The following is a 12992-nucleotide window of genomic DNA, read 5'->3' as shown; positions in this document are numbered from 1 at the left end:
ATCCCATCTCAGATTACCAAGATGGAGCCAGCCCTTCCAAAGATAACTAAAAGCCAACAGGTTTTTTTTTTCCCAAATATTTTTTATTTAAAACAATTTTTAACTTATTTTTTGTGCACAAGTGTTTCCTTTCATATATTTTTGTCTACTAAGTGTACTTGCATGGAGGTCAGAGGACATCCCATGACGCTGGAGTTACTGATGGGTATGAACCATCATTGGGTGGCTTGGACTCAAACCTGGGTCTGCTGCAAGAGCAACACATGCTTTTAACTGCCGAGACATCTTTCTAGCCCCCCAAAATGGTTCTTATACGTGGCTACCTGGCACTAATTAAACATGTTCTAACCTTAGTTCCTACTTGCATTCTTTTTAGATGTAGGTGTTAAACAGAAAACGAAAAATTGTAACTGGTCTTGACAAATGAAGACGTTTTAAAAAGACACTTGCGAGTCTCAAACTACTGAGTCTCAGACTACTAAAACAAAGAATTACCAAAGTGGGGAGGGAGTCCCCTAGAAATTTCATGCTGGGAGAAGAAAAAGGCACCAACTGTATAGGAAACTTGTCTCTAGAAAAGAATTCACAGTTCTAACAACGTGTCTGACTAATTTAAAGGATGAAACTCAGGCCTAGTCAATGAGGTCAATGGTGGGCTGTGTCACACCTTGAGTAAAACTGTTTAAATGTGTATATATTCACTTTCTAAAGTTTACTCTTACTTCAGGATGTTGAAAATAAACTGGTATGTAAGAGGAGAGGGTTTCCTAGCTAGATGTCTTGGTCCCTCATCTCAATTGTGGCAACATTGGATAAATCTTTTTCTGCTCTCCATTATTAAAAAAAAAAAAAAAATACAGAAATAACTTCATATACACCACTAAAAATTCCCCAAAGAAATATCAACCATAACTCCACCACTAGAGACAGTGTTACCATGGGAATGCTAGTCCCTTCATAATAGGGAACATAAGCAACAGCAACAATGCACATCAAAAAAAGTACTATGCCGAGAACTGAGGGGCAGAGGTGTTCCCGGAAGCCCTTTGTGAGCAGTCTAAGCAGGAAGTTAAACAAACCACAGGTTCAACTCTCTGAAGAGAGGGAAGAGTGTTTCACATTAACATAATAGGGTACAGTAAAGGTTATAAGAAAGCAGTATATTCAGGAAGGGAAGCCATAGATACTGTATGTAGTCTAGTGTCAAAACTGAAAGAAATGTCTGAAGTCAGATTATAGACAGCCTACTTAAAATGTGAAGTCAGGTTACAGTCATCCTACTTAAATATGAAGCAGTATATAATTTGCTGGAGAAGTAAATAGCAGGCAAACAAAACAATCATATCAGGAGACTGCAGTGGAAAACCTAGATTGATAGTTATAAGACAAAAATCCGCCAAAGAGTCAGGAGAACTGTAAGGGTGACAACCCTTAACTCAGTAAGGGTGACATGGCCACATCTGAAGAACTGACTGGAGATGGATGGTAAGTTAGGGAAGAATTGAGATTAAGCCAAATGGTGGTCATGTGTTTATTGAAAATGTAATGAATGAAAGAAAAGTAGTTTTGGTTTGGTTGTCATCTTGGTTTCAGAAAAATTAAAAACAGCTCTAAGCGTTCTGAGTTTTAGTACAGTGGGACATTCTAGCGGAGGCCCCACTGAAAATGAACAGGAACAATCATAATGTTTTAACACTGAAGGCGTAGCTAACATACTTTTGAGCTCTATATACTGAATAGGTTATATATAACAAATGTGTAACCTCAAGCAGAACTTACTACAAGTCCATGGTAACATTTTATAAATGAAGTGATGAATCTTCAAGAGAATTTAAATGGTATTAAAAATCACACAAAAAGGGCTGGAGAGATGGGATGGCTCAGTACTAAAGAGGGCATATTAGTCTTGCAGAGGACCCAGGTTGGTTCCTAGCACACTCGCTGGGTGGCTCCAGCTTCACAGGACCAAATGACACTGGCCTCTGCAGGTGCCTGCCTATACTCACATTCACAGCCCACAATGTATTTTTTAAAACTCACACAAACAAAAATGAAAAGGCTATAAAGCTCACATCAAATCTTCTCTGTGAGTTCTCATTCTTTTTTTTTTTTTCCAAGGTTTAAATAGACTTTATTGTTACAAAGGGTGTTACAAAGGGGGACCCCACCAAGCAGAGCCAATACATGTGGTCCCAGTTGTCACCATGGAGACATCGAGAGGTCATGATTGCAGAAGAGGTGACTGGAATTGAATAACATGATCCCGGGGAAGGCCAGCCAGGAATGCAGGAAACATGATCAAGGTGGGCTGGCAAGAGTAGTCTAGTCAAAGGATGAGGGAAGACTGCTCCCTTTACTCCCGCTTCTCATTCTTAACCACACTGATAGTCTATTTACCCTGTTAATGGTTTCATATATTGACTGGGAACACAAGAGGAAAATTGAGACATTCATACTAACTTAGAGGTCACATCCATAAAAATTAATAAATAATATAAATATGGAAGGGAGAAGATGAAGACATAAAGGCAGTCCCTAAGAAACAATCACCAATATGAAAGAAAAAACAGCAACAATACGCAGCGGCACCAAGATGAATGATCATGCATGTATGAGGATAATCAAAGGAGGTTTCAGAGTCTCAGAAACCAGCATATGCAGTCATTTGAAGGTTTCCTAAGTAGTACCACAAGCTCAAAAAGGAAAGACATAAAATGAATTTAGCGACAGTTAGTGAACAAAAATTTCAGTGGATTAGTTTGGGTAGAAACCATAAGAAGTGAAGAATGGATGGGAGATAAGACATTTGATATGGAGAGATAAATCTTTCATGAAGAATTGATATGTGAGAGATGGGTGTGTTTATATGTATAAATGTGTGTATATGAGTATTCCAAGTAAAATTATGAGTATTGACATTAAAATGGCATGAGGAAGGCAAGTGGGGCCAACTGACAGACGTAAAGCCATCACTGACAAGGAGCAGCAAATCAGTCTGGCGGTGGTCCAGACATCAGAATCAAACGTAGGAAAGCACGGCAGAAAGGAGGAGGAAGGCTCTTGCCTAAGGTCACCTAACTAATAAGCCACATGTTGAACTTAGACAATTTACTCTTAAAAGGAAGTTTTGTGTTGCATTTATTTATTGTTATATGTGTCCATGGGGCCAGAGGGCAATTTGATGGAGCACTGCTTACAGGATGTGTATCCTGGGGATACAGCTCAGGCGTCAGACTTAGCAGCAACTGGCTTTCCACTGAGTTATCTGGCTGCCCCCAGACTCCAAGCCTCACCCCTGTCAAATTTATTTTTAGAGTCTGGAATTCAACTACTTGATGCAGAGGACACATTAAGGGGAAAGAGAGAGAGAGAGAGAGAGAGAGAGAGAGAGAGAGAGAGAGAGAGAGAGAGAGAGAGAGAGAGAGGAGAGAGGAAGGAAGGAAGGAAGGAAGGAAGGAAGGAAGGAAGGAAGGAAGGAAGGAAGGGAGGGAGGGAATGAGGAAGGGAGAGAGAGAGAGAGAGAGAGAAAGAAAGAAAGAAAGAAAGAAAGAAAGAAAGAAAGAAAGAAAGAAAGAAAGAAAGGAAGGAAGGGAGGAAGAAAGGAAGAAAGGGAAAAGAAAGAGAAAAAGGAAAAGAAAAGGAAACGGGAAAAAAAATCAGGATATGAAACAGCTAATAAGGAGTCAACAAAAAGTTCCCTCACTGCAGTCCTTCAACAAAATTCTCCTTATTTTGAAATTACAAGATTATCTTGTTTTTAGTCTTGAACATATGGACTGGTCAACAGGCCACTAATATTGTATCAGACAGTTATCATCTCTTACAAAAAATTCAACAAACTCACAACATCCAAAACAGAGAAATAGGCAGGGGCCATAAACAAATGACCTACCTTTGAAATATCCTCCACACAATCTAAGCAGTGGCTGTCTTTCTACTCATAATATACAGTTTACATTCTTTACTGTAATGGTGTTATAAATTACAAAGCCTTTCTTCTATCGTCTTCTTTTTATTAATATAATATTTAAGTCATGTTTATTCATACTTTGGTTTCATTTATCTTTGTACCTTTTCACCATTGCAGGATTGTAAAGATAGATCTTCATAAAGTGTCTTTCCTTCTCATGATAACCATAAAAAGGCCTGAAACATAAGAAAAACATATTTTAAAACATTTCTGTAATTCAAAGATGAAATAATACAACTTATTGTCCTAATTAGGCTCTGCTGGCCTAATTCAGTCTTCTTACATTTAATATTACCCAAAACACATTTAAAAATACCCCAAGAGCTTGCAACTAAACCTATCAGAGATTTATATATGAAGAAACACCAAAGCATTTTTAAGATTTTAAAAATTCTCCTTAGACAAAACTTGGAACCAAAAGGGACAGTGAACCATTTCTACCTTACATTTAATCATTACAGCTCTATAAAGAAGTTGTTCTTGGTGGTTTGATCCAGAATGGCCTGGATAGGCTCATATATTTGAATACTTGGTCCTCGCTTGGTGGAACTGTTTAGGGGAGTTATATCATGTGAGGTGGCCTTTTTTGAAGTCTCAAAAGCCCATACACCAAGCCCAGCCCCCAAACTCTTTCTTTTGCAAGTTACCTTGGTCATGGTGTTTTATCACGGCAATAGAAAGGTAACCAATGAGCCTATCAAGCAAAACCTCTAGACACAGAAGAGGAGCTTCACAACTGTGTTGGCTCCGCCTACTGAGGCCCCTACAACATTTCCTGTTTAGTCTGGCTTGGCCTGCTTGGGGACCCTGGGGAATCAACTAGACAAACCTAGTGGTTCTCCTCTGGCCAAGAAGTAATGGAACAGCCTATTCTTAGAAGCTTGGTCCTACATATCCATTCTTAACTCTAGAAAATAGCTGGATAAACTTTTCTAGGAAGGGCATCTTTCAGGGGCCCCATGAAGTCACTGATGTAGCTGTCAGGCATCAACTGTACCACTCATCTCTCTGTAGCCTGGTCAAACAAGCATCTTTGACCAGCATGTTACACCTAGATGGAACAAGCGAGTAGTCCAACCCTATCTTGACCTAGAAAAACTTACTCATATTACAACCTAGCTGGGTCCAAGCTAAGGAAACTACTTTCTGGCAGGCAATATAATCCCAAAACCACCACTGGCTATAGAAACTTGCAGATACTGCTAGTGTTGATTACAATTGAAAAAGCTGAATGCATACATATATATATATAACACACACACACACGTCTCATGAGGAACACAGATCAGCATGGTATACTCACTCAACACAATAGTTAGTCTCTCACTACCAAAGTTATCCCATAAACTGGTACAGGGAACTGATTAGCCACCAGATGCACAAATGCCAGCATAAAGAAGCGTGAGAACTAATTCTGTAATGTGGGCTTCTAAGGAAGGAAGCACAGTGACTGCTAGTTAGAGCACAAAGAAAAGGATATAAATTAGTTGGCAAAAATTTGAGAGAACGAATTTTCTGAAAAACTTAGTACAATATTAAGGAAAAACAGACAACTAAATAAACTTAGGAAGAGAATTCAAGACCTAACTGAAATCCACTAAGGAAAGATCATAAAAAAAAAAAAAACTCATTAAAAATCTTGAAGATAAAAAACATAATGGATGAAGTTACATATGCAGCTGACTGATAACTTCAACAGTAGATCGGAACATATAGAAGAATTTCTTGGCCTGAAGATAGTCTTTTGCAATAATCTACTTAATTCCATTAAACAGGTCAATGTTCACTTCATGAGATTTCAGAACAGACTGGAAAAGGCATTTTAAAAAAATCTAGCCAACAAAACCCATGAGTGAAAATGCTATGAGTGGCCAGGCGACTCTTGAGGTTAACGGAATGAGGGTCAGGAGTTCACAGTAGCCCTGGCTACATTACACTGATATTCACAGCCAGAAAGTTCAAAGCACGTCTAAAGCACTTCATTTAAAATGCATCTTTCTGAAGAATATTATAGTCAAAATTCTGAAAACTCAAAGACAAAGTAAAAAGTTAAAATAAGAAAAGAATGACATCAATGGGACAATGGTAGAAGTCTCAGGGGAACTAGTGTATTTTTACAGCAATAGGACACTGACTAAGACACTTGCTGACTTTGGAGCTAGGCTGGCAGCCAGTCCCAACAACTACCCTTCCTACCCTATATCCCCACCCCACCCCACCCCCACCTTTGCCCGTCAAAGAGTGGAGTTATAAGTATAATACAGGGATGCACACAAATATTTTTAAGTGGGTCTCAGAGACCCAAACTCAAGTCCTCATGCTTGGACAACAACCATTCTCATTCATTGAACTATTTTCCCAGCTCAAGAAAAGTTTTTTTAACAAAAGCAAAAACCGAGGGGCATCTGAGGGGACAACGCCTTCCACATCAGAAGTCACAGAGTAACAAAAATTCCAGTACCTGACAAACAACACCTCCCTTCAGGTTAAGTGGAAAGTCCAAGAGGCTCTGAAACAATATAGACTATTGCCATTTCTCTTGGTCAGTGTCTTTTAACAGCACCTATAATCAGCTATCAATTTCACAAGTTTACTATCAAGAGGCAAACTGTATCATATGCACTCATATGTGTTTTATTTATAAAAAAAAAAGTGTGTGTCAACACATGACACATTTTAGTAGCTGATGTCTTTAACATCTATACATATTTAATGAATCCAGTGAAAATTAAATAGATCAGAGATTAAGAGCTTGAAATGGGGATAGTAAGATGGGTTAGTGGTTAAGGATGTCTGCCACCAATGATGACTTAAGCTTATTTCCTGGAACCCACGTGGTAGGAGTATTAAGTCCCCCAAGATGTCCTCTGACCATCCCCCAAAATAAAATTAAAATAGATAAATGAATGAATGAATGTATCTATGTATGGCTGGGGGCTTAAGAACCCTACTATGCTATCTCAGGCCATGAGACTGAACAGGAAAAGGGAGCTGCAGATGATTACACTGAGGAAGAAGTATTCAATGAAGGCTTAAGAAGCTGATGTTTCCATATAATTTTAGGAGGACATAAAACTCTACTTATACCTATGATACGCTGACTGTGATTCTTTTCAAAGATGATGTAATTTAAACAATACATCAGCGAGGAGATAGGGAGATAACTCAAAGGGTAACAGTGCTTGCCATTCAGAAGCACAAGGACCTAAGTTTAAATCCCAATAATGCATGCAAAAGCCAGATGCATAACATATGTGTAATCTCCTTGTTCCTACAAGAAGGAGGAAGGCAGAGACAAGAGAACGCCTAGAAGCTCATGGGCCAGCACATGCAGTCTAACACATACAGCAGAAAAAACAAAACAAAACAAAAGAAAACCCCTATCTCAAAACAAGGCGAAAGGTGAAGTTGACACCTGAGGTTGTCCTCTAATTCCATGTAATGTGCCCACACCCACCCAGACACCATGTACGTACTCACATAGTAATAATGCTTTAGAAAACCTGTTACTCATACTCTGGGTCAGAGCTATCTCTATTATTGTCACCAAGTAATTTCTGTTACATTTTTATTTTGCTAGTTCCCAACATCTGAAATGTGCACACATCCATCCTTGTTTCTTACTTTAATCCTGTCTTATCTATCACTCACTGTTCTCTCCCCCGGCCACTCTAAACCACATTAGGCTAATTTCATCCCTCTTCATGTATTCCCTTGCTTGCTTTTCTCAGCCTGGAAAGCCCTGTCCCTGGCTTTTGCCTTTTTTTCCTTTCATTCTCAGAGATGCAGATTTCAGCTTAACTAACCTCCTTCAATACTGTATTCTCTGATCGTCTCTCTCCATCTTTCACCCTTTATGTTAAGATATATTTTGTGTGTATATGAGTGTGCTACATATGTGCCTGTTGCCCAATGGGGCCAGAAGAAAGTGTAAGATTGGATGTCCTGAAACTGAAGTTATATGTGTATCTGTTAGCCACATTCTGGGTGCTCGGAAACAAACCCTGTTCCTCTGCAGGAACAACAAATGCTCTTAACTACCAACGCATCCCATCATCCCACTTCTATCATTTAAAAAATAATACTACTTCACTTCATCCTATGTATGTGTGCGGCATGTATGCTCACATATGTACACACATGTACAGGATACACACGTATTGTATGTGTGCACACACATTCCTATAGAGGCCAGAGCTCAATATGAGTTGTAACAATATTGTTTCTATAATTTGCTACTGTTTCTATAAAGAAAAGGATAAAAGCTGTATGGTGCTGAGCTAGCTCTTCTTGGGGTGTCCACTTGACTACCCATGAAATTAACTACAAACCCAAACAGCTGGAGATGCCTGTAAGGGACTTTTTTGATTGGACCATTTCAGGTAGGAAGACCACTCTCAATCTATAGAAAGGACTTGGAAAGAAGCAGCTTTGTGCCTGCTTGCCTTCGGTCTCACCGGCAGTTCATTCATCCTGCTGCTGAGGTATTCCTGTACCCTACTTCTTCAGAATTCCAATGAATACTGAAGATCAGCTCAGACATTCTGCCTCATGGGCTGAACAATTACTAGATTCTTGGACTTTTTGACTGGAAATAACTATTGCTGGTCTAGGAGGACCACAGTCTGTAAGCCACTCTTAAAAACCCCCCTTTTATACATGGATAAAGATTCATTCTATCCATTGTTAACCTAGAAAGTCTTAGCTAATATATATGGGATCTCATTTTCTTAATGGTAAATTTCAACCTTTTCCTACTACTATGGTATTTTTCATATACATAAATGCAGCTCTTAGGAGAGAGGTCATCTTTAATCAAATAAACAGGAAGACAACCTACACTTATGTGCTCCATATTATCTTTGCTTTGTCTTGGTTTTGTTAACAATCTTTAGTGCCTTTTTTTTTCAGTCTCTTAATTTCAGATACTGAATAAATATTTAACTATTAAATCAAAATTATTTGGAAACCTGTAATTCTGGTTTCATATATATTGCCCTAAAATATAGCTTAGAAATTCTATACATTATCTAAGTTTTTTTAGCCAAAAAAAAAAAAAGTCTCTGAATAATTTTATCTTGCTAAGCTGGGGAATAAAAAAGATCTGTTTATATGCAGGTGAGTACCATCCAAATTTCAACATGAACAAAAAGTCGGAAAAAATGGAACTTTCTCTCCTCTTCCTAGAACTGTGATGCAATTATCCTCCTGCTCCTGCTGACCACAGCTTCAAGCCCTCCAGTTCCTGTACATGTTGATTTTGCTTCTAGGACTTGTATCAAAAGTGTGCACGGTCTCAGGCCTTCAGCCTGGAGCTGAGAATTATACCATAATTATGCCATCAACCCTTCTGGTTCTGAGGCTTTTCAGACTTGGACTGGCTACCAGCGTCTAAGGGGTTTCAGCATACAGACTGACTACTGTAGCTACTCAGCCTCTCTAACCACATGACACAATCAATCCCTAACAAACGCTATCTCAACATCTGTATCTGTGCTCTTACCACAGCTACAGCTGTATCCTATTCTTGTCTCTCTTTTGCCTGGTATAGTGCTCAACACTGAAAAGGTGCTGGTGTGTTCTAGTAAACAAGCAAGTGTGGTTATTTCTTCAGCTCACCTGTTAGCTAGTGAAGAATAAAACCTAAAATAAGTAAAGTTCTGTTAAATGCTAAAGTAAACAAAAATGAACTAAGATATAGAATATACAGTCATGATCATGGCAATATCCTACTTAGATAGTAGTCATGCTTGAAACATCCAGATCTTTCCTCCACTGTGCTCCACCAACACAGACTCAAAGTTCTAAGCAACACAAAATAAATCCTGCTGTCATTCTTGACACATATCACTACTCTCAACTAACTGAACAGCAAATTTTAACTTAACCCTCAGAATACATACAGAAGCTGATTTTACACAACTTCCTTGCTATTACTGTAGTTCACGCTACCATACTTTATTACTGAGCTTCTTGCTTCTCTGTCCTCATCTTCCCACATCTTTGTTCACCTACATAGTTGCTGAAGCAACCCTAGTAAGTCAGACCCTGGCAGCTCAATATCATGCAACAGCTCAGAAGAAAATTTAAAGTTCATAGAATAGTTGCCTATAGTGATTCTCAAATTTGAGTATGCATCAGAATTGATAGAAAGGCTTTCAGCTGTCTGAGAAAGAAATGCCATGTAAGAAATGTATTAAGGAGAACCCATGTGAAAGGAAGTAAGCAGAGATACAAAAGGCTAGGATGGCCATCAGGTTTAGATTCTGGTCTGAGCTAAGACAAAGGAGGAAGAAATGGAGGCGGAAGCTGGGAGTCACCTTCCACTGCAGTTCAAATCAAAAGAAAGAATAGAGCAAAACTATTATAGAATTGTCAGTCTTCAAATAAGAGACTGCCTTAGTGCTCTTGTACTCAGAGACTGGCTAACAGAGCCTATGGGAAGCCTGGATTTCATCACACCGTTGTTCAGGTACAATCCTGGTCCTTAAGAGATCTGAGAACCACAATCTCAACTGTCAAATTAAACAGAGCTAATGCTGGAGAATCTAGAAACTTGAAAATAAGTGGTCTACATAGTTTTCTTCTCATTCGTATCTGCTCACTCTGTCATTCTCTCCATCTCCTATTCCAGCCACCTGGACTCTTGCTTGCTCCCTCACTTCCACTGTATTCTTTTACATGTTACATCATTTGGTAGTTAATGTCACTGATCTTGTCAATGAGACCCTTCCTGAGCACCCAGTCTAAAACTGTACAGATCCTTATAGTCTTCTTATAGTGCTTTCTGTCTTCTTTCCTTCTATATCAATTACCATGTAACAAATAAACCTATCTCATGTCATATGTACCGATTATTACCCTTTTCTTGTTACTAGAATATAACCTCTATGGAACTTTGTTTTGTTTAGCAATATACAAATAAACAGGTTAGATCTTGAATATCCTCCAAAGGTCCATGAGTTAAAGGCACTACTGAGAAGGTAGCTTTAAAAGGTATAATGGGGGGCATGTCTTTAAATCATTAGGAGCATGTTCTCAAAAGGATTTATGAAACAGGTCTCTTCCTTTTCCTTTCTTATGTTTGCTAGTTTATAGCAAGCAATTTGTTCAGCTACATGCTCCTGTAATGATGAACTCTCTTACCACAGGCCCAAAGCTACGGGACCAATGGATCATAATACAAATAGAATCTAATAAAATGTGACCCAAACCAAGTATTTTCTCTTTATAAAATGATTGTCTCAGGTGTTTTGGTACAGTGACAAGAAGCAGAGCAACATACCAAGGACCTACAACAGTATACACAAGACCAAAAGGTCCCATAAAGTAAGAATTACATGAATTTCTACAGGAAGCAGAAAAATGGAAAGGGGTTAAAATAAAAACAACTGGTAGCCATTTATTTTTCATTCCAGTAAAAATTTACTTTGTAAAGCTTCAAAAAGAAATCCACCATAGCTCCATTATTATTATAGTAAAAAAAAAAATGAACAAAATATATTTCATGTTTTCTCTAATTAAAATAACAAAAGAAAGGCAGAAGTGAAATTTAAAAGATATTATCATACTTACATTCCTGATACTAATGACACTTTGAACACATGCTGAGCAGTGGAAGATGGATTGCCTAAAGCCACATTAAGTGCTCTGTCGATACTGAATGCCATCTGAGACAGATAGCTTTCTGGCTGCTGTCCATAGCCATCATATGGCACATAGAGGTAAGGAAAGACGCCATGTAGATGAAGACAAGTCTTCTGACCTAAAACGTAACACATTGTAAAGTTTAGTCTTGAGACACACGCAGCAATAGAACAGTCAGAGTACAAGTCATTTAAATGTTCTAATGGCGATATAGCTGATGTAGGATAGAAGAAAATTAGTTCATAGCCACTGTGTTAACCATATTTCACAGTAAGTCATTTGTCAGCATGTTGTAATCATAAGCACTGTACTAGATTACTCAAGTCTGCATGGTTTTACATCCCTAAGGACATGTAGCTGCTTTACTATTACAATCTGACAAGTTTCATGAACCTCACTGAATCAGAGTGTTAACAAAGCTTACAAAACCCACTCAACACTTACTCAAGTTAATGAATCTTCTTTGCATTCATGTTTTCAAGTGAGAAGTTCCCTAAAATAGAGATAACTCTAGAAGAAAACATAGCAAAAAGGAGTTCTTGTGTATGAAATTTTGCTAGTGGGGACAGGAAGGGAAGTAAAGATAAAATGTTGCTATTACAAAGGGGGAAAAAAAAACAAGGTATATATCAGTTGAATGTAACAAAAATGGACTTCTGCTTATTTAAAATTCCTATTTGATGAAATTGTATTATAAGGAGAAACAATGTGATGGGGGTGGGGGACCCAAAAGTATAAACTAAAAAAAACAAGAATGCACATTTTTCAAATGCAAAAGGGGGGACTGACTCACCAGCACACTACCTGGGCACAGCCAAGATTCAGAAAGGAATGAGGGGCTGGAGAGGTGGCTCAGCACTTACTCATCTTGCAAGATCTGGGTTTAGTTCCCAGGAGCCACACTCTTCTGGCCTTCTAGGCTCCTGCACACATATGGTGCACATAAATTCATACAGGCTCTCATGCATACACATAAAGAAAAGATAAGTCTTTTTTGAAAGGAAAGAAATACTAGAAAGATTCAAAACAGGAAAAGAGTGGGGGAGCCACAAAAACAAAATCCACAAGAGATGAAAAGAAGAGGCGCACTACTTTCCTGAGCCTGGCAGGGCTCCTACCTGAAGAGCACTGCCCTTAGTTCCTCCTGGGTACATGCCATGTGTTTGATTCCAACAGAGAGAACAGCAGCAATGGAAGAACATACCCGTATTTCTCATGTTGCCTGTCAGTACCTTGCACTATTTCTGTCCAAGAGCTGTCCAAATTTCTTTCTACCTATGTATCCCTCACTCTGACCAGCTGACCTTTTCTTTTAGTAGAAGTGGCTATTTTTATTGATCAGTTTCCCATTTCTGGCTTAAATATAAAAAAAATA

General features: G+C 38.5%; 1 protein-coding gene across 5 annotated transcripts in view; it reads right to left on the bottom strand.

Moving 5' to 3' along the window:
• Rev3l (REV3 like, DNA directed polymerase zeta catalytic subunit) overlaps positions 1 to 12992 on the bottom strand; it is a 149767-nt gene that overhangs the window by 86781 nt on the left and 49994 nt on the right. For all 5 annotated transcript variants that reach the window (XR_015048410.1, XR_015048411.1, XM_085842783.1 and 2 more), the window contains 2 exons: positions 11546 to 11735; positions 4072 to 4146 (listed from right to left, as the gene is read on the bottom strand). Coding sequence is in view for 3 of the 5 variants with exons in the window: in XM_085842783.1 (XP_085698909.1) it covers positions 4072 to 4146; positions 11546 to 11735 (265 nt within the window). In the remaining 2 variants the exon portion in view is untranslated. The remainder of the gene's footprint in view (positions 1 to 4071; positions 4147 to 11545; positions 11736 to 12992) is intronic.

The sequence above is a fragment of the Mus caroli genome, unplaced genomic scaffold, assembly GCF_978045245.1.
Source record: "Mus caroli unplaced genomic scaffold, Mus_caroli_1 scaffold_9, whole genome shotgun sequence".
Taxonomy (NCBI): domain Eukaryota; kingdom Metazoa; phylum Chordata; class Mammalia; order Rodentia; family Muridae; genus Mus; species Mus caroli.
The sequence above is the reverse complement of the archived record's forward strand: the minus strand, read 5'-3'. Positions and strand labels throughout refer to the sequence as shown.